Raw genomic sequence first — 21,049 nt, 5'->3', positions numbered from 1 at the left:
TAAAGGCGTGCACCACCACGCTGGGGCCAAGTTTGAAATTTTTATTTGAATTACATTTTTAAACTATCCTTTTGTTCTACTTTTATAATAACATTGAATGCAGACACATGATACATACATAGTCATACTAACAGGTAAAGACATATCTACTAGCTTCCAGTTAGCCACAGACTACCTCAACCCTGAACATGTACCACTAAGTTAACCTCAGTCGGTTTGAGAGAGAAAGTATACCCTCTGATTTCATGAAGTTTCTTGGGGATACATGGTTAACTCCACAAAAACACATAATATCTTTGAACTCAATAATTTCTAATGCCTTGTACTTCCTTGTCCTCATAACCTAACTTTACCTAACCCCAGGCTGCCCTTTCAGGCCTTTACCCTCTCTTCATCACCATCCTTCAGGCACATTAGGGTTTCTTCAGCCTCTAGCACATGCCAGTTCATCCTGGCCACTGCATCTTGGCCTATGCTAATGCCTCTCCCTTGAAATCCCTTCCTTCATAGTGCTGAAGGCTTCTTGACAATCAGACGTGAGCTCAAGCTACTACTTCCTCAAGGGCCCATCTCAGCCTATCCCTTCCTAAAGCTATCCCCAGCAGCAAAAGAAGTAGAAATGCCTTATAGCTTGGATAGTTCTTTCTCCAAACCATGTCTTGCATGACATGACCTCTCCTTAATGACATCATTATGTTTGAATTCCATATTAAAATGTTTTCTAAATAGCCTCCTTACAGTTTCAGTAAATCAGTTGAAAATTATTATTTTCTAAAAATCTATCATTTTTCTAGACTTTATTATATGAAATTACTTTCGTGTTGCTTATGATGTGTGTGTGTGTGTGTGTGTGTGTGATGTAATTGTAGAGGATAGAGCGATCTCACTACAATAAGAGTTGTTGTCCTGAGAAAATAAAACTAATGTTGAGAAGTTAAAGGTAGTATGAAGAACCCTGGGTTAAATCAACATTATAGTGAGATTCTTCTATGATTCTTAACTTTTCAAATGGAAACAGGGTGATTTATCTGATGAAACTCACAGAATATTTCTAAGCAAGGAAGAGATACAAGGCAGATCAAAAAGATCTAGAAATCTCCAAGAGACTATGAACAGACAGATAGTGCTTCAGTCGGCAGAAAGGAAGGAATCAAGTTAAGCACCTGCAGAGGAAAGCCTTCCTCACTTCAGTGTTTATTATAGTCTCAGGGGCCTGGGTGACACCTGCCTGTGTAACTCAAAATTAAAAGCTATGCATAAACCATGTTTGGCCATTGAAAGCTTCTGTTTAGGGAATAAAAACTTGCGCAAACAATCCTGCAACTGCAAAGAATGCATTTTCTTATATTCAGTCATCAATATAGTATTTTAATAACCAATTTCCCATGTTCACTGAAAAAAAACATCTTTGTAATTAGAAGATGAGAAATGAATATTCTACAGAAATCACAAATTGAATCAGGAGCCTGCTACACTTAAAGATGCTAGTAGAAGCAGCTAGCAGTCTGTCTGTTATGGAGGATAAGGGCAGACTATGCCTCCCGCAGGTCCCAGATCACACATTCTGAACAATAACCCAGGAAAGACACAGAAACTGGCCCATGGTGCTTATTTTGAGGGTAAATGTTATAAAGCAATAGAAGAAATGTAAGTACTCCCCCACAACTTTATATAAGATTTAAATATCAAAGTTGAAGGATTTTTTTAAACTACTTTTGTTTGCCATGTAACAGAAGAAATAAAAGCTTTAACTCCACAAAGAATCAATAAAGGATTTCATTGTTAAACCTCAAACTTTTGAGGGAAATGCCATTATTTCACATTTTGGTAAGAACATGCAAAATAAAAGTTCTAAGACAGTAACAGTGTATGACTTAATATTACAGTAATATTAGCTCTCTTACTTGTCTTAACAGCCTAAGTGATGTGTGTTTATTAAAAATCTTCACAGCCACTTCCTCTCCTGCATAGGCTGCTCGATAAACTGACCCAAAACTCCCATCACCTTTTGAACAGAAATTATAGAGAATGTCATTCTTTCAAACAGAAAAAAAACAAATTATATCTAATATTGTACATCTTTTACATATTTTAAGAAATTCTTCACTCACTTGCTTATTAAATCAACCTCTTTTTATATTCTATTTAACATTTTATTAACAACCCTGAACATATAGACAATATCGTTATCATAGTCCCCTACTTCTACCTTATTTTAATGCTGCACCTTCCTTCTACTCAACAAGCTAAGATTTTTCTGAAGATTCTGTCCCCACACATCCTGCCTCTATTTGCAAGTGGTCTGCATAGCTCCTCACCCACACCTTTGGCTTCATGTTTCCATACATGAACAGTGTTCACATATTCACTAGTAGACACAACCTACTTCCTAAACACTATCCTACTATGTCCCAGTGTGTGTTGGAGACTTCTAGTGGCTTGCTCCTCCAACCCTCAATCATCGCTTATCAAAGCTACAGGGTAGGGCTGGAGAGATGGCTTACCGGTTAAGGCACTTGCCAGCAAGGCCTAAGGATCATCAACTCTCCAGGTCTCACAGGAGCCAGATGCACAAGGTGACACAAGCATGCAAGGTTGTACAAGCACACAATATGGCACAGGCGTCTGAAGTTTTATTGCAGTGGCTGAAGGCCCTTGTGCAACACTTCTCTCTCTCTCATCAAATACATAAATAAAAAGGGTTTTTTTAATTTTTATTTTTTATAAGAAGCAACAGGGGATTTTTTTGCCTGAACATTTTTCATTCATCCTCTCTAACTGATAGAAATAAAACAAGTTTATTGGGGGCTGTAGAGGTGTCTTAGTGGTGAATGCACTTGCCTGCAATGCCAAAGGACCTCAGTTAAATTCCCCAGGACCCACATAAGCCAGATGCACAAGGTGTAGCATGCATCTGGAGTTTGTTTGCAGAAGCTGGAGGTCCTCGTGGCCCATTTTCTCTCCCTCTCTCCCCCTCTCTCCCTCTCTCTCCCTCTTTCTATTTCTCAAATAAATAAAAGTAAAATGTGTTTTAAGAAAACAAGATTCCTTCAAAATCATTCTGGAGTTAAAAGAAGTCTTTGCCCCCATGCCCTACCCCACTTCTAAATGGCCTCTTTCACATACATATATTTCTACCCATTTCTGCTGCTTTTCTCTTTTCGTGTCCTTAATGCCTCTACCTAGGCTTGAAGAGGGATGTTTTTAGTTTATTTACTCCAACTTATTCTCTCTCTGGAAAAACATCATTTTACTTTGATTTTAGCCCTCTCCTGCTCAAAATCAAATTTTACCATGCCTATTAAACCAAGTACAAATGTAGCTCTATAGTGGTAGAATAGTCCAAAATCTCTTCTCTACTTTTATTCCTGCACAGCTTGAGTCCTGAGGAGTCTTCTAAAAATCACTAATGTCTGGGCTGGAGACATGGCTTAGCGGTTAAGGTGCTTGCCTGCAAAACCAAAGGACCCAGGTTAGATTCCCCAGTACCCACGTAAGCCAAATGGACAAGATGGTGCACACAGGGGCTGGAGGCCCTGGCATGTCCATTCTCTCTCTCTCTAATAAATAAATAAAAATAAAACATTAAAAAACACTAATGTCTGAACTCAAGCATTATAATCAAATTAATCCCAAAAGAGTCAGATTTTTTTAAAGTTGTCCCAGAGTCAGTAATGTGAAACCAGGACTGATAATAACTACTTTTGACAAATGGGACTCATTTTACTGTCCTGAACATGCCTTGTACCTTCCACCAATGCCCTTGCTACCAACCTTCCTTGGTGATCTCACGTACTGCACTACCTTTGCCTCTGGGGAGTTGTCAGGACGACAAGACCCATAACATATTGAGAAATCAAATCCTGAGACACTAGCTAGGGTCATTTCCATAGATTATTACTTTACACTGACATTATAAATATTATTCATACAATATTTATGGTTTTACATATGGCCTTGAGATGTAGCCACTGCATACATGCAAGTCAGTGAATACAAAAATTCTGCTAGTAAATATAACAATGTTAAAATGTGTTATTTCTGAGAGGTAAAGTTATAAATATATGGGAAATCTAGCTAACTGTGTATTTTAAAGACATCTATAGTAGCCCTGTATCATCATACATTATTTTTTTATTTTTATTTATTTATTTGAGAGTGACAGACAGGGGGAGAGAGAGAGAGAGAGAGAGAGAATGAGTGTGCCAGGAGCTCTAGCCACTGCAAACAAACTCCAGACATATACACCCCCTTGTGCATCTGGCTAACATGGATCCTTGGGAATAAAGCCTTGAACCAGGTTCTTTAGGCTTCACAGGTAAGTGCTTAACCACTAAACCATCTCTCCAGCCCCTTTCATCATTTTTATTCAAAGACAATGTATGCAACAATTAAATAGCCTATTTACGTAAGTATATTTCTAGTATATTTTAAACATAATCTTAATTATTAATCTCTTAATAATCTTGTCTTTCTCCCACATCATCCTCCAGTACTCAGTAGATACTTTAAGCTCCATAGCTAGCTAGTTTACCCAAATAACAAGGAAGACCCTTGACTACCTCTGGACTCCATATGTACACATGTGAATGTGGACCCACATACCTACAAACATGTATACACACATTCATGTAAAAATGTAGCCTTAGTGAATAATATTTCCATGTACACTGATCAAAACTTGTATCTGCTGATCAGAAAACCATGTCAAGACAAGTGTCATGACAAGATTTGTTTGACAAAGATTGCCTTCAGAGAAAGGATACATTGCATCTGCTACTCACTTGTAACCTTGAATCATTAGTAAGCCTGGTATTGGTTAAGATGGAGAAACAGCATTGGAAATATGGCATTTGTGTTACCATTATCACTGTGGCCAGATTTCCAAAGTATTTAAATACATGCTAAGCTTTCAAATAAACATGAATAGTAAATGTTGAAAGGAGTTAATTTGGCTTTATATGCCATGTTCAAAATAGATATTAGTTATTCTCACCATGCTATTTTAATTCAAACTAAGTATAAACACATAATAATAACAAATACTTCACAACTTCATAAAGCACCATCAAAATGTTCTTGAAATACTTTACATTAAATCCACCAAATTCTCTCTAGTCTTCTCAGTGTCTTCCCAGAATGTTCAGAACTTGAAGGTATTACCCTATAATTAACGCTATATCATATACTTGAAAATTGCTAAGAAGCTAAGCTTTAGGTATTCTCACCACAAAAAATTGGTAAGTATATGAGATAAAGCAGATTTTGATAATTTTATATGGATTCCATTATGTGTACATATAAAAAGCATGCATATGTGCCTTAACCACTAAGCCATCTTTCCAGCCCAATATCCCATAAATATAAACCATTTTTTTCCATGTGTGCATGTAGACTGTGAATGTGGTATTGTGTGGTATGTGACGTGTGATGTATGCACACGGGTATGCAAATGTTCACTGTGCACATGCGAGCAGCAGTCAGAATGAGAGCTGTCCTCTTGTCACTCTATGTCTTTCCCTGAGACAGCTTCTCTCCCTCAACCCAGGGTGAGTGCCACTGGTCAACAAGCCCAAGTGATTCTCAGTCTCTCCCCATACATGGGTTCTGGGGCGTTTTTCTCTCTGTCTCTGACCCAAAAGGCCTGCATGCTTAAGTAGTGAGTACTTTTAACCAATGAGCTAAGCACATATATTTTAAAAGAGTTAAACAGAAAGCTGAGCTGAATACATCAGAGGTATTATAAGAATATTAGTTGTTATTCAAAAGGAGCCACGCCAGTATTCTATGGAATAGTATCACATCAGATGTGGTACTCACATATATGACCATTTATTTCCATTTTGTTTGTTTGTTTGAGGTAAGGTCTCCATCTAGCTCAGCCTGACCTGGAATTTGCTCTCGGTAGCCTCAGACTACCTCTGCCTCCTGAGTGCTGGGATTAAAGGTGTGAGCCACCACACTCAGCATGACCATTTATTTCTAAAAGCAATTATATATACAAAGTTTTCCACCTTGTCAATCTTACAAAGCATCTTTAAGATATTTTAGGCTTAAAATGAATACCCAATGACAGACTAGAAATATGCCTATTGGAATAAGATCACTAAAAGTTCATCTTTTAGTGAAAACCTAAAGATGCTACTTGAATCCAATGTTTCTCAAAAGGTCCTGCCAAAATTTTCTGATTGAATTCATGGGTACAGTCAAGTAATGGGAAATGTTTGGAATATCAAAATCAAAATAACAAACAGAAGTTATATATGTTACCAATTTAATGCTTTAGATTATTATTCCAAAATTTATGAATATTTATGATAATTCTACATTGTCATAAAGGCAGTAAAGCTTCTGTGATAACTAGACATGCTCTTCCTATAATTGTTGTTTTGACATGAAAAATGGCTACTTTCTTCAGCTGAAGACCTCATGTCTGTCTCCCTTCCCTGAGGAGTAGAGAAAGTTCAAGGACATATTTCAGAAATATCTATGCTTCCTGACAGTACTGTCCTCATCTCCTAACCTACATGAGTGTATACAAAGTAGATTCCAGACCTTTAATATGGTACAGCTTTAAAACATATCATACTAAGTGAAAATCATTACATCAAGTAGAGGAAGGTTTAAAGATATGATTAAGACATTAGAATGCTTTCTACTCTGTAAGAAGAAAATTACACCCTGCCTTTTATTTTCAAAACCATTACCTAGTAGAAACTCTGGAGCTTGCTCAAATTCCAACTCATCATTATTCAGCATGATATTTCTAGGCAGGTCAGCCAAAATCAAGTCAGGAGCAATTTGAGATATTGGAATAGTGAACCTTGGCTGATCTGGATTTACTAGAAGATCTCCTGCAAAGTATTTAAAAAATTGAAAAAGAAATTAATGATGTTCATATGTGATTTGGCTTTTTAAAAAGTCACATATTTTGAATCATTTTTATTCATTCCTTTATATTTTATCTGTCCCAAATGTTGAAGAAAATGGTTAATATGAATGACTTAGCATGTTAAAGCACATTCCTAGGTTTGTTTTCTAGGTAGTGTAACTCAAAGTTGCCATAAACTGCATGACATCTGCCTTTTAAGTTATTTATTCTCTTTATGCCACATCTACAAAGCCATTATATGGCAAAAATGTTATCTAAAAGTTGCTGAATTTTCATCTTAACAATCCTATGGTGTGGGTTTGCTTAGATTCTTATTTCATACATGAGATTATGATATGCAAAGAGTCAGTATTCAAACCCCTCAAGTCAGTATTTTTAAAACATAGGATACAAGATCTTATTAATATTAAATATAATATATTTTTTCTTAGCTATCATTCTAATACAATGTAGCATACACATGGATAAAATAATGTTTACACATGAACATCATCTCAACACTAGTGAAATGTATCTTTAAATTTTGTAAATTGTATCAAAGCATACCTTCTTCTGCTTTCTTCATCAAGTCATCAAGGAGGATCTTTTGATGTTCTTCACCATCATTAAAACTATATAATGCCCATTTCTTTAACAGAGTTTCTCCTTCACCACAAATATCAATCTCTAGCAATCCAGGAAACCATTCTTCCATGAGAGAATCAATGTGGTCCACCACTTGGCCCAAAAGAATACAGCCTGCATAATTCAAAGAAGAGACTTCTAGGTAAGATGTCAGATTCAAGGCTGCCTCCTTGTGATATGATGAAGGTTTGGGATAAGACAACATAGATTCTATTCCAAAGGGACAAGGAGAAGAAGGACTTAAGAAATGTACAAAGGGAATGATTGTAAGGTAGACCAAAAAGGGAAATTATAGGGACCTGGAAAAGTAAAGGAGCCTCTTACTCAAAAGTCTGGCTGAAGACTCCCACCAGCTAAAAATCAAAACTCCTACATAATTAATAACATTTGCTATGAAGGATGCCTAAACAGAGATGATATTTCTTTTATATATAAATATTTTCAAATAAAAATATTATAATAGCAACAAATCAGGCTAAATATCTGAGGATACATAACCTCACATCTGGCCTCACTCTTTTCCCAGATATTTTCTGGGAATCTCACAGAGTTGAATTCAAGTTTAAGGTCTTGCTAACACAGTAGGGGTGAGGGAGGAATCTTTATCATCACCCTATATGACCAGGTAGAAAGTGATGAAGCTCTATTACTGATTAAGCCAGAGCAATGCTGAGGTACTGAGAACAGAGAATAATCATAGGTCAGAGAGCCTGAATTCAACCTATCATGATCCCAAAGTGATTGACAGACACAGGACAGAACTCTGAAGAACAAAAGGGTTGATGATGATAAGCCAAAAAGTTCAGGCAGTCAGAAGCTCAACCCAGATAGTAAAGTGTTAAGACCAAAGTACCTAGATTACACTCAGTGGTCCCAAGATCTGAGAACTCTGGAGTTTTATTGCCTTCACCTTGAGATCAACTCCTCTAGTCACCTATCTGCCACAGGGTTGACTGCTGACTTAGAACTCTAGAAAATCAACACACAAAAATCAGTAGCCTTCATATATGCTTAAGAAAAATATACAGAGAATGAAATCCACAAGGCTGTCTCATTTTCAATAGCAACAAAAAGTCAAATATCTTGGAATAACACTAACCAAGGAGGTAAAATTCATATATACTGAAAATACAAAAGCATTCAAGAAATAAATTGAGGAGGACATGAGAAGATGGAAAGACCTGCCACATTCTTGGATAGGTGATGAATTAATATTGTGAAAATGGCAATCCAACATAATACCAATGAAAATCTTAGCATCATTCTTCGCGGAGACAGAAAAAGTAATACAGCAATTCATATAGAATGGCAGCACACCTCAGATATCCAAAATTATCCTCACCATACCCAAGCTAAAGCTACAAAGCCACAGTAAAAAGTGTGGCATAAAAACAGACATATAGATCAATGGAACGGAATTGGGAGCCCAGCCCTTAGTTCAAACAACTATAGCCCCTTGATACAAAGGAGCCAGCAGCATTCACTGAAGAAAGATCAGCATCTTCAACAAACAGTGCTGGTCAAGTTGGATAGTCACATATAGAAAAATGAAACCAGACCCTCTCCTTTTACCATGCATAAAAATCAACTCCAAACAGATAAAAACCTCAACATAGGACCTGAAACTCTTAATTTCCCAGAAGAAAAAATAGGGTGAACTTTCCATGATATAGGACAGGGGAAAGACTTCCTGAACAACACCTCAGTAGCCCAGGAATTTAATCAATCACACAATCAGTGGAAACTCATGAAGCTAAAAAGCTTTTGTACATATAAACAAACATAAGCAGAGCCAGCAAACTACCCACAGAATGAGAGAAAATATTCACTAGCTATACCACTGACAGAGGCCTATTATCTAGAGTCTACAAATAACTCAAAAAATTAAATAAAAGGTCAGAAACGGGGAATGACCCATATACCCCAACAAGGAGGGTCCAGGCTGGAGGGGGGAGGAGGCTAACAATGTACCAACTTGACTGTTTTCACTGAGTACAAAACTAATAAAATAAAAGGAGGTAGGGCAGAGAACTGTATAGGGAATTCTAAATGGAAGAAATACAAATGACTAATATTTATGAAAACTTTCAATATCTTTAACCATCAGGGAAATGTAAATTAAAACAACTATGGGATTCCAACTTAGTCCACAAAAGATGCCATCCATAAAATATCAAATGATAATAAATGTTGGCAAGGATATGAGGAAAGAGGAACCCTCATTCACTGCTGGTGGGAATACAAACTCAACTGCTATGGAAATCAATATGGAGACACTTAGGAAAGATAACAATAGAGCTACCATTTGATCTAATTATTCTTGTATGGGGCATCTACCCTAAAGGCTCCATTCTTAACTGCAGAAATATTTGTTTAACATGGTAACGGCTGCTCAATTCACAATAGCTAAAAACTGAAATCAACCCAGATGACCACCAGTTGATTGTATAATGAACATGTCATATACATACACAATAAAATTCTATTCAGCAAAAAAGAAAATATACCAACCAAAACACAGGCTTGCAGACTGGATTAAAAGTCAGGATCCTGCCATTTGTTACCTCCAGGAAACTCATCCCTCAATAAAAAATAGACACTGTCTTAGGGCGAAAGGATGGAAAACAGGATTTCAATCAAATGGGCATGGGAAACTAGCAGGGGTTGCTATTCTAATATCTGACAGGATAGACTTCAAACCAACATTAGTGATGAAAGATAAGAAAGGTCACTTTATACTGATTAAAGGAACACTCCAACAGGACATTTCAATACTAAACATATGTTACCTAACATGGAATCTCCAAGTTTCATCAAACACTGTTAGACTTAAGGTCATGGATAACATCAATTGTAGATAAAACAATTGTAGTGGTGACTTCAATACCTCACTCTCATCAATTGACAGGTCATACCAGCAAAAAACAGAGAGACATCTGAATTAAATGATGTCATGGAACAAATGGACCTAACAGATATCTACAAAACATTCCATCCAAATGCTGTGGTGTATATACTTTTCTCAGCAGCACATGAAACATTTTCTAAAATAGACCACAACAAATATAGGAAAATTGAAATAATCCTTTATAACCTACCTGACCACAACAGGAATAAGCTGAAAATCAGCAACAAGAAAAGTTACAGAGCATACAGAAACTCATGGAGACTAAACAGTATAATATTGAATGATCAATGGGTCACTGAAGAATCAAAAAGGAAATCAATAAATTCATAGAATCAAATGATGTTGATAATACAAAATACCAAAACTTTTGGGACACAAGGAAGGCAGTCATAAGAGGGAAATTTATAGCTCTAAGTGCCTATCTTAAGAAATTATAGAGTTCATAAATAAACAATTTAATGTTTCACCTTAAGGCCTCAGAAAAAGAAGAATAAGGCAAACCAAAAATCAGTAGCAGGAAAGAAATAATGAAGATCAGGGCAGATATTAATGAAATAGAAACCCAAAAACCAATCCAAAGAATCAATGAAACAAAGAGTCAGTTCATTGAAAGGATAAACAAGACTGAAAAACCCATAGCAAATTACCAGAAGAGAGATGAGACAAAAATTAATAGGATTAGAGATGAAAAATGCAGCATTACAACAGATACCAAAGATATTCAGAAAATTATGAGGGCATTTTTAAGAATATATATGCTCCTAACTTTGAAAATCTAAAAGAAATGGATGATTTCCTTGATTCATATGACCTACCAAAATTAAATCTAGATGAGATAAACCATTTAAATAGATGTATAACAAGTACAAAGATCCAAACAGTTATCAAAAGTCTCCCAACTAAAAAAAGTCCAGGCCCAGATGGATTCACTGTTGAATTTTATCAGACCTTCATGGTAGAACTAATACCACTACTTCTCAAACTTTTCCATAAAATAGAAAAGGAAGGAATTCTACCAAACTCCTTCTAAGAAGCCAGCATCACTCTCATACCAAAAATAGACAAAGACAGAACAAATAAGGAAAATTGCAGACCAATCTCCCTCATGAACATAGACGCAAAAATTCTGAACAAGCTGGGCATTGTGGCGCATGCCTTTAATCCCAGCACTCGGGAGGCAGAGGTAGGAGGATTGCCATGAGTTCAAGGCCACCCTGAGATGACAGAGTTAATTCCAGGTCAGCTTGGACCAGAGTGAGACCCTACCTCGAAAAAAAAAAAAAAAAAAACTCTGAAGAAAATATTGGCAAACACAATACAAGAATATATCAAAAAGTTTATTCAGCCTGACCAAGTTGGCTTTATCCCAGGGATGCAGGGATGTTTCAATATATATAAATTGGTAAATGTAATACATCATATAAAGGGTCTGAAGGACAAAAATCACATGATCATCTCAGTAGATGCAGAAAAGGCATTTGAAAAAATCCAACATCCTTTCATGGTAAAAGTATTACAGAAAGTGGGAATAGAAGGAACATATCTCAACATAATAAAAGCTATTTATGACAACCCTACAGCCAACATAATACTAAATGGAGAAAAACTAGAAGCTTTTCCACCAAATTCAGGAACAAAACAAGGGTATAGACTGTCCCCACTTTAATTTAGTATAGTACTAGAAGTCTTATAGCAATAAGGCAAGAGACACTCATAAAAGGGAGATAAATTAGAAAGAAAGAGATCAACTTATCTCTATTTGCAGATGATATGATTCTATATATAAAAGACCCTAAAAACTCTACCAGCAAACTGTTAGAGCTGATAAACACTTTTAGCAATGTAGTAGGATACAAAATAAATACACAGAAATCAGTAGCTTTCCCATATACTAAAAATAAACACGTGGAGTATGAAATCATGAAATCTCTCCCATTCACAATTGCTTCAAAAAAAAAAAAAAAAGCACCTTGGAATAAACTTAACCAATGAAGTGAAGGATCTCTACAATGAGAACTTTAAAACACTCAGGTGAAAGAACACAAGGAAATGGAAAGAAAGTTCATGTTCTTGGATTGGAAGAATCAAAATTGTAAAAATGTCAATCACACCAAAAGCAATCTACACATTTAATGCAATCCCCATTAAAATTCGAATGACATTCTTCACAGAAATAGAGAAAACAATCCTAAAATTCATTTGGAACCAGAAAAAACCTTGCATACCTATAATGATTTTCAGCAACAAAAATAAGGCTGGTGGTACCACCATACCTGATTTTAAGCTATATACAAAGCCATAGTAATAAAAACAGCATGGTATTAGCACAAAGACAGACATGTAGATCAATGGAACAGAATAGAAGACCCAGATGTTAATCCAGGCAGCTGCAGCCATCTGATATTTACAAAAATGCCAAAAATATTCACTGAAGAAAAGACAGCCTCTTCAACAAGTGGTGCTGGAAAAACTGGATATCTATATGTAGGAAGAGGAAAATAGATCCTTGTCTTTCTCCATGCACAGGAATCAAATCCAAGTGGGTCAGGTACCTCAATATCAGACCTGAAACTCTGAAATTGATAGAGAAAAAGGTAGGGGAAACTGTTCAACATATTGGCACAGGTAATGACTTTCTGAATAAAACCCCAATTGCCCAGAAAATAAATACCACTAATCAACCACTGGGATCTCATGAAATTACAAAGCTTTTGCACAGCATAGGACACTGTGAATACAGCAAAAAGACAACCTAAAGAATGGAAGAAAATCTTTGCCAGCTACACATCTGACAGCGGACTAATATCCAGAATATACAAAGAACTCAAAAAAAACAGAACAATAAGAAATCAAACAACCCAATCAAAAAATGGGCTATGGAACTAAATAGAGAGTTCTCATTGGAAGAAATACAGATGGCATATACAGATCTAAAAAAGTGTTCTACATCCTTAGTCATCAAGGAAATGCAAATTAAAACTACCTTGAGATTCCATCTCTCTCCTGTCAGAATGGCTACATTCAAGAAAGCAAATGACAATAAATGTTGGTGAGGATGAGGTAAAAGAGAAACCCTTCTACCTTTGTTGGTGGGAATGTAATCTGGTACAGCCATTGTGGAAATCAGTGTGGAAGTTCTTGAGGTAGCTAAAAATAGATTTATCATATGACCCAGCTATAGCACTCCTAGGCATATATCCTAATGATTTTGCTCACTACCTTAGCGATTCTTACATGACCATTTTTATTGCTGCTCTATTCACAATAGCTAGGAAATAGAACCAGCCTAGATGTCCATCCACAGATGAATGGATAATAAAGATGTGGTACATCTACACAATGGAGTTCTATTTGGCAATAAAGGAAAATGCAATCTGAAAGGAAATGGGTGGATCTAGAAAGGATAATACTAAGTGAGGTAACCACTTAGTATAAGTGAGGCCCAGAAAGCCAAATATCTCATGTTCTCTCTCATATGTTAATCTTAGACATAAATTTATAAATTGTGTATAAGCTGGAACCAAAAAGCTGTAGCAGCAGTCCATAAGCTAGAAAAAGTCTATAAGGGAGGGAGAAAAGGGAAGGACTTTAGGGAATGGTATTGTATATATGTAAGTAGACAAAGAACAGTTTACATGGAGGGGAAAAGCCTACACTAGGTCAGGGGAAGAGATTGTATAAAAGAAGGGTGGGGGGAGGGGCAATCAAAATTCAAGGTATTCTGAATAATACATATGAAAATCTACTTCCTTGAAAAACAGCACATCAAGAAGCCATAGATTGGTACTAGAAAATTATCAGTGCCAGAGATGGGATGCCTTTCAGTGAGTTGTTGACCAGGGAGGTCATTGCTGCCTCCAAAACACTATAGGCTATTGCTAAGACCCCTAGTTTCCTATGAAAAAGAGATGGTAAGACCCTATTGCTGAAGACTTCACATGCCTGAGTGGCAAAATCACTGATAAGTCAAGCTGATGCTGAGCAGAAAATCCTTCTCCCTGTAGCTCAGCCAACTGAACGCTGGAAAATGCTGTACTATATACAGCCTTATGGAAGACATAAGTCATCAGTGGTGAAAACAGTGGACACTGGAAGCCTCAAATTTAGCCATACAGGCCAAATGAATGAACAAGTGCAATAGTGGCATGTCTTCTCTGAGGGAAACCAACTGCTCTCTAATTGGACTGACTCTATGGGAAGGAATACATGCCTGGTACTGAAAACCTAATCAAAAGCCTATGGCAGGGGAGCCAACAGCCTTAAGGATATAAAGTCTGCTCTTGTCTGGACAAATGCATATATTACTCTCACCAAACTGCCCTAAAAGAACTACACTTAAGATTCATATTCATATAGTAATGCTAATATTACTTCTGGCTAGAGAAGCTTCTCTTTTCAGATAGTGATAACCACTAGGATGACCCAAAAGGCAATTTAGTGCTGAGAAGATGGGACAAAGGAGTGTTCAACACTGAAACATCTCACACCTTTCAATGTTCAGGGTCCATTGTGGAAGAGGTGGCAGAAAGAATATAAGGGCAAAGGAAGGGTACCACTCCTCATATACAACAATCTGGACAGAAATTGGCCTTGATATCTATTACCTAGCAGTGCCTAGCCATAAGTACACAAGACCATCATAATAGGTGAAAAAGATGATGGCATCAAATTAAAAGAGACTAATGGAGAAGGGACGGGGATATGATGGAGACCAGAGCTATTAAGGAGAAAGTGGGGGAGGGAAAAGTTATGAAGGGGAAAGCGGGGGTGAGGAGGGAAATAAGATCATTTGTTGTCTGTAAGTATAGAAGTTGTCTATATATATGTATATGTATATATGTGTGTGTGTGTGTGTGTGTGTATGTGTGTGTGTGTGTGTGTTTGTGTGTGTATACATATGAATAAATAAATAGAACTCTGAAACTCCAGTCAACCTGACATACAGGGCTGCAAAACTCCAGCATGTGGTTAATGTTTAGCAGGTCCTGGAAATACAAAGACAGTTCTATGTGTACAGATTACAGTCTTCTGATGCTTTGCCCAACCCCTTTCTTCCCCAGCTAGAACATTAGCCACCCCCAAGGGTATAGATGAGGGAGTGTTGGGAAGACTAAACTGCTTTGAGATTCCATCTCATCACAGTCAGAATGGCTATCTTCAAGAAAACAAATAGCGCAAATGCTGAAGAGGATGTAGTACAAGAAGGTTCCTTATGTATTTCTGGTGGGAATTTAATCTGGTGCAGTCACTGTTGAAATTGGTATGGAGGTTCTTCAGAAACCTAAAAATAAATCTACCATATGACCTAGCTATATTACCCTTGAGTACATACCCCAAGTAATTTAAGTCAGCATATCATAAAGATACCTGAACATCCATTTCTGTCACTGCACTGATTACAACAGCTAAGATATGTAACTGGCTTCAATGTTTATCAGCAGTTGAATGGATAAAGAAAATGGGACTGAGGCTGAGAACATTAGCCAGTGGTTAAAGTTTCTTGATTGTGAAGTCTAAAAGCCTAAGCTGGGTTCAATTTCCTGACCACCCATGCACATGCACTCACAAGTGCACATGCACACACACACGTGTGTGCACACATATATGTGCATGTGATTTTGCAAATAAGCAACTACAATTTTTTTAAATATAATAAAATGTGTCATACACACACAGGCCTGCACATAATGGAGACTTATTGGCTATAGGGAGGAATGAGGGGCTGGAAAGATTGTTCACTGGTTAAAGGCTCTTGCTTATATAGCCCAAGGAGCCAGGTTTGATTCCCCAGTACCCACATAAATCCAGATGCATAAAGTGCTGCATATTTCTACAGTTAATTTGCAGTAACAGGAGGCCTTGGCATACCCATGCTTTCTCTTTCTCTGTCTCTTTCTCTCTCCCTCTCTCAAATAAATATATAAATAAATGAATATGTTTTTTCTTTTAGAAAGAATGAAACTGTCACCAGAAAAAAAATGGATAGAAATAGAGATCACCATGTAAATCCAAATAAGCCAGATTCAGAAAGGCATGTTTTCTCACATATGTAGGATTTGTGTTTATATATAAACATACATGTATGAATATATGTGTATATGAGATAAAAGCTGAAAGACTCAGAAGCCGAGCATGGTGGTACACGCCTTTACTCCCAGGACTCAGGAGGCAGAGGTAGGAGGATCACCGTGAGTTCAAGGCCACCCTGAGACTCCATAGTGAATTCCAGATCAGCCTGGGCCAGAGACCCTGCTTCAAAAAACTAAAAAAAAAAAAAAAGCTGAAAGACTCAGATGGAAAGAGAAAGAAGACCAAAGAGAGGGAAAGGAAAAGCAAGAGAAGGTAGTGGGGGAAGAAATGCAAAAATAACATATTCACATATTTTCTACCATATATAGAATCTAAGTTTAAATACACACACACACACACACACACACACACACAAATTCCAGTGACATTTGATATACCGTCTTAACCAGACTAAAAAAGAGGTCTAAAACTCTTACGAATGCATATTGTCTCTTATATTTATATAAGATGTAACTTCACAGGACTAGAAAAAATTATATATATGTGTGTGAATATGAATATATATATATATATATATATATGAATGTAAGTTGAAGGGGAATTATTTTAGTCATAGCAAGTAATCAGCAAGATCGGTGGAGAGATTTCTGGTCAAGATGGTGTCTGCCTAACAGCACTGCACCTCCCAGGGAAGGAACGGCAAGACACTGAGGGTTCATTGGGTCTTCTAGGGGTGAGAAGACTCTGATAGACCTCCAGTGGGATGTTGTGGAGGAGCACAAAAGGAAACCTGGAGGTTCCCATGCTCTGGGGTAGCTCACCAGTCCCCCATCCCCTTGAACAGCCATCCTAGCCATAGTCCCAGCCACAGTTTCCTCCTGTACTAATGTAGGCAAGGGAACGCAGGCCGTGGCCTCCACACACGTGGTCATCCCACTCACCCCTGCCCCCCACCCCCATGCATGGACCCAGGCCAGCAGGCCAGTGTTCACCCGGGACCTCCACAAGCATGAACACCGTTCCACTGACCACTGCCCCCACCCCCATGCACAGACCCTGTCCAGAAGGCTAATGTTCCCCCACGGGACTTCCACCCACACAAATGCCTTCCCACTTGTCACAGCGCCCAGCCCTGTGCAGGACCCAGACCAGCAGGCTAGTGCTCTGCGCCCCAAGCATGCCCACCACCACAGAGCTCCACAGGAGAACTTTCCTGCCCACCCACCCCCATGTGCAGATGGAGGCCAGCAGGCTAGTGTTCCCCCAGCGGACCTCCACGTAAGAAAACCGTCCTACACACTGTCACTGACCCCCAACCAGTGCACTGACCCAGGCCAGCAGGCTAGGGTACCCCAGTTACCTACGCACACAGTCCCACTTGCTGCCATCCCCCACCTCCCTCTCTGGACCCAAGTCAGCAGGCTAGTGCTCCCCCAGCTGCCTCCAGGGACCTCCACACACCACTGCCTCTGTGCTCATATCCACACCCTGCACTGTCACAGAACCTGGCAGTCTCATCTGCCCCCAGCTACAGGGTCCCAAGGGACCCACCCTTCAGCATCACAGAACCAGCAAGCATTCTCACCCCCCCCCCCACGCATCCCAGCCACAACACCAGTCTCCTTTGTCCCATTTCCCCCCTACCCCATGTCCCCTCAGGCCGCCTGACCACAGAGTCCTATATCTTGAATCACCGAACAACAAACCCCTACATCAGGCCTCTGGGCCCCCACCAGAGCCTCATGGGCTCCTTGTCTCTGAGAGGGCAGGCCCCATTGCCATCAGAAGCCTAGTGGAAGCAAACATAAAAGGGAATAATCACTGAAGACACTTCAAGTGTATAGACTACAGCTTCCTAAATTAAATTAAATAAGACTCCTACGTTGCGATGGGCAGAGCAGAGTGCAAAATGAAAATCATGAAAAATCAAATGCAAATAAATCCAATAAGATCACCCAGGCGCACAATGGATGTCTCTAATCAAAACATAGAAGAGACATTAGGATCAGAACTCCAAAATGAAGATACAAGCTACGCAACCCTGGCCAACCAAATAGCAGAACTTTCAGAAAAGCAACAAAGGTCCAATAATTGTATGAATGCTGTCCTCGCTAGACTAAAGCTAATAGATAACAAGGAAGGGTTCCAAAAACAGTTAAATGATCTGAAGGAGAAGAGGAAAAAAAAGAGGACCTCAATAATCAGCTGGCTAAGCTCAATAAAGACATAAAGAAATGCAAGGATGAATTCCAAGAAGCATTAAGAAAATCAGAAAATGATGTGAAAAGTGAACTTAACAGAGGTATAGAAACTATACATTAAAAAGTAGTAGAAAATACAAACCAAATTAGGCAAGCACAAACCCCAATCAAAGCTCTCAAGAATAGAGTCAGCCATGTGGAAGATAGAAACTCACAACTGGAAGACAAAATATAAAGGTAGCTCCATCAGAATTACTTCAGATTTCTCAATAGAAAACCTGAAAGCCAGAAGGACCTAGAATAGAACAGTGAAAAGTCTAAGAACCTATGACTTCCAAACCAAGCTACTCTATCCAGCACAAGTATCCCTCATAATAGATGGCGAAAGAAAAACTTTCCATAATAAAACTCAGCTTTATAATTATATGAACACAAAGCCAAACCTGCAGAGAGTACTTCAGGAAATTCTCCACCCAGAAGAATCAAATAATAAACCTAAAGTACCTACAAGAAGCAGATCACAATAACCAAATTCAGAGAAGGCACAAAAATAACCACCACATCCAAGAAAATACCAAACCACATAAACCACCACGGTATGGCAGGGATTAAATCAAACTTCACAGTCATTACCCTAAATATCAATGGCCTTAATTCGCCCATCAAGAGACATAAGCTAACAGGATGGATCAGAAAATTAGACCCCTTATTCTGATGTCTTCTAGAAATCCATCTCACCACTAAAGACAGAAACCTCAGGGTGAAAGGGTGGAAAATGATATTCCAAGCAAATGGAAATAAGAAACAAGCAGGCATAGCTATACTAATATCAGATTAAATAGACTGCAAAGCAAAAGTAATCAAAAAGACAGAGAAGGCCACTTTCTACTTATCAAGGGAATGTCAAACCAGAGGATATCACAATCATTAATCTTTATGCACCAGTCAAAAATGCACCACAATTCATAAAACAAAACTTACTTGACACCAAAAAGAAATAACCACCAGCACAATCATAGATGGTAACTTCAATACTCCACTATTAGTAATAGATAGGTCATCCAAACAGAAAATTAACAGGGAAGTGAGAGAGCTCAACAAAAACATAGATCAATTAGATCTAATGAACATCTACAGAACATTCTACCCCAAATCCAAAGATTACACATTCTTCTCAGCAGCCTATGGAACCTTCTCTAAAATAGAACATATACTGGTTCATAAAGCTTGCTTCCATATATTTAGGAAGATCAACATCATTCCTTGCATGATATCAGATCACAATGCTGTATTGCTAGAGATTAACAACAAAAGACCCACCAAGAATCCCATCAGCTCCTGGAAACTGAATATCACACTTTTAAACAATAAATGGGTGGTTGACCAAAAAAAATGAATTGCAAAATTTCTAGAAATGAATGACAATGAGAACACAGTACAGCAAAACTTATCAGACACAATGAAGACAATACTCAGGGGAAAATTCACAGCACTAAACACCTTCATAACAAAGACAGATCCCAAATCAATAACCTAGCCATCCATCTAAAGGTACTGGAAAACCAAGAAGAATCCAACCCAAAAAGCTCCAGACAGAAAGATATAATAAGATCAGAGCAGAAATTAATGACTTGGAGACTAAGAACACTGGTGAAACAAACAGATGGTTCTTTGAAAAAATAAACAAGATTGATAAACACCTGGCCAATTTAATCAAGCAAAAAAAAAAAAAGAGAGACACACAAAATTAGAAATGAAAAAGGAGAGATCACAACAGATGTAATTGAAGTTGGGAGAATCATCAGGACTAATTTCAAAAACCTCTACTCCACAGTACTGGATAACATAGAGGAAATGGATGAATTCCTGGACACATACTACCTGCCAAAGCTAAACTCAGAGCAGAATAATCTCTAAACAATACTATCACAACCACTGAGATTGAAAGGGTAGTCAAAAACATCCCCCAAAAGAAGAGTCCAGGACCAGATGGCTTCTCAGCTGAATTCTATCAAAACTTTATGGAAGAAATAAAACCAATCTTTCTCAAACTGTGCCACACAATCAGAGAAGAGAGAAAGCTCCCTAACTCCTTCTGTGAAGCTAGTATCACCCTAATACCAAACTCTTAAAAGTGAGTAATTCCTTTAGCAAAGTAGCAGGATACAAACTCAATGCACAAAAATCTGTGGCCTTTCCATATGCAAAAGACAAAGATACAGAGAAAGAAATAAGTGACATTGTCCCATTTTAAATAGCAACAGCAAAAAATAAAATACCTTGGAATAACATTAACTAATACAATGAAAACATAAAACACTCAAAAAGAAAAGGAAGAAATTGAGGAGGACTTGAGAAAATGGAAAGACTTCCCAAACTCCTGGACAGGCAGAA

At 37.9% G+C, this 21,049-nt stretch overlaps 1 protein-coding gene across 2 annotated transcripts in view; it reads right to left on the bottom strand.

The window, feature by feature from the left end:
• Lrrk2 (leucine rich repeat kinase 2) overlaps positions 1 to 21,049 on the bottom strand; it is a 169,308-nt gene that overhangs the window by 45,689 nt on the left and 102,570 nt on the right. For both annotated transcript variants that reach the window (XM_004662176.2, XM_045152027.1), the window contains exons 37-39: positions 7,439 to 7,630; positions 6,708 to 6,854; positions 1,905 to 2,005 (exon numbers count right to left, since the gene is read on the bottom strand). In XM_004662176.2, coding sequence (XP_004662233.2) covers positions 1,905 to 2,005; positions 6,708 to 6,854; positions 7,439 to 7,630 — 440 coding nt within the window. The remainder of the gene's footprint in view (positions 1 to 1,904; positions 2,006 to 6,707; positions 6,855 to 7,438; positions 7,631 to 21,049) is intronic.

Source organism: Jaculus jaculus, chromosome 6, assembly GCF_020740685.1.
Source record: "Jaculus jaculus isolate mJacJac1 chromosome 6, mJacJac1.mat.Y.cur, whole genome shotgun sequence".
NCBI classification, from domain to species: domain Eukaryota; kingdom Metazoa; phylum Chordata; class Mammalia; order Rodentia; family Dipodidae; genus Jaculus; species Jaculus jaculus.
This window is presented reverse-complemented; position numbering and strand designations above follow the sequence as displayed.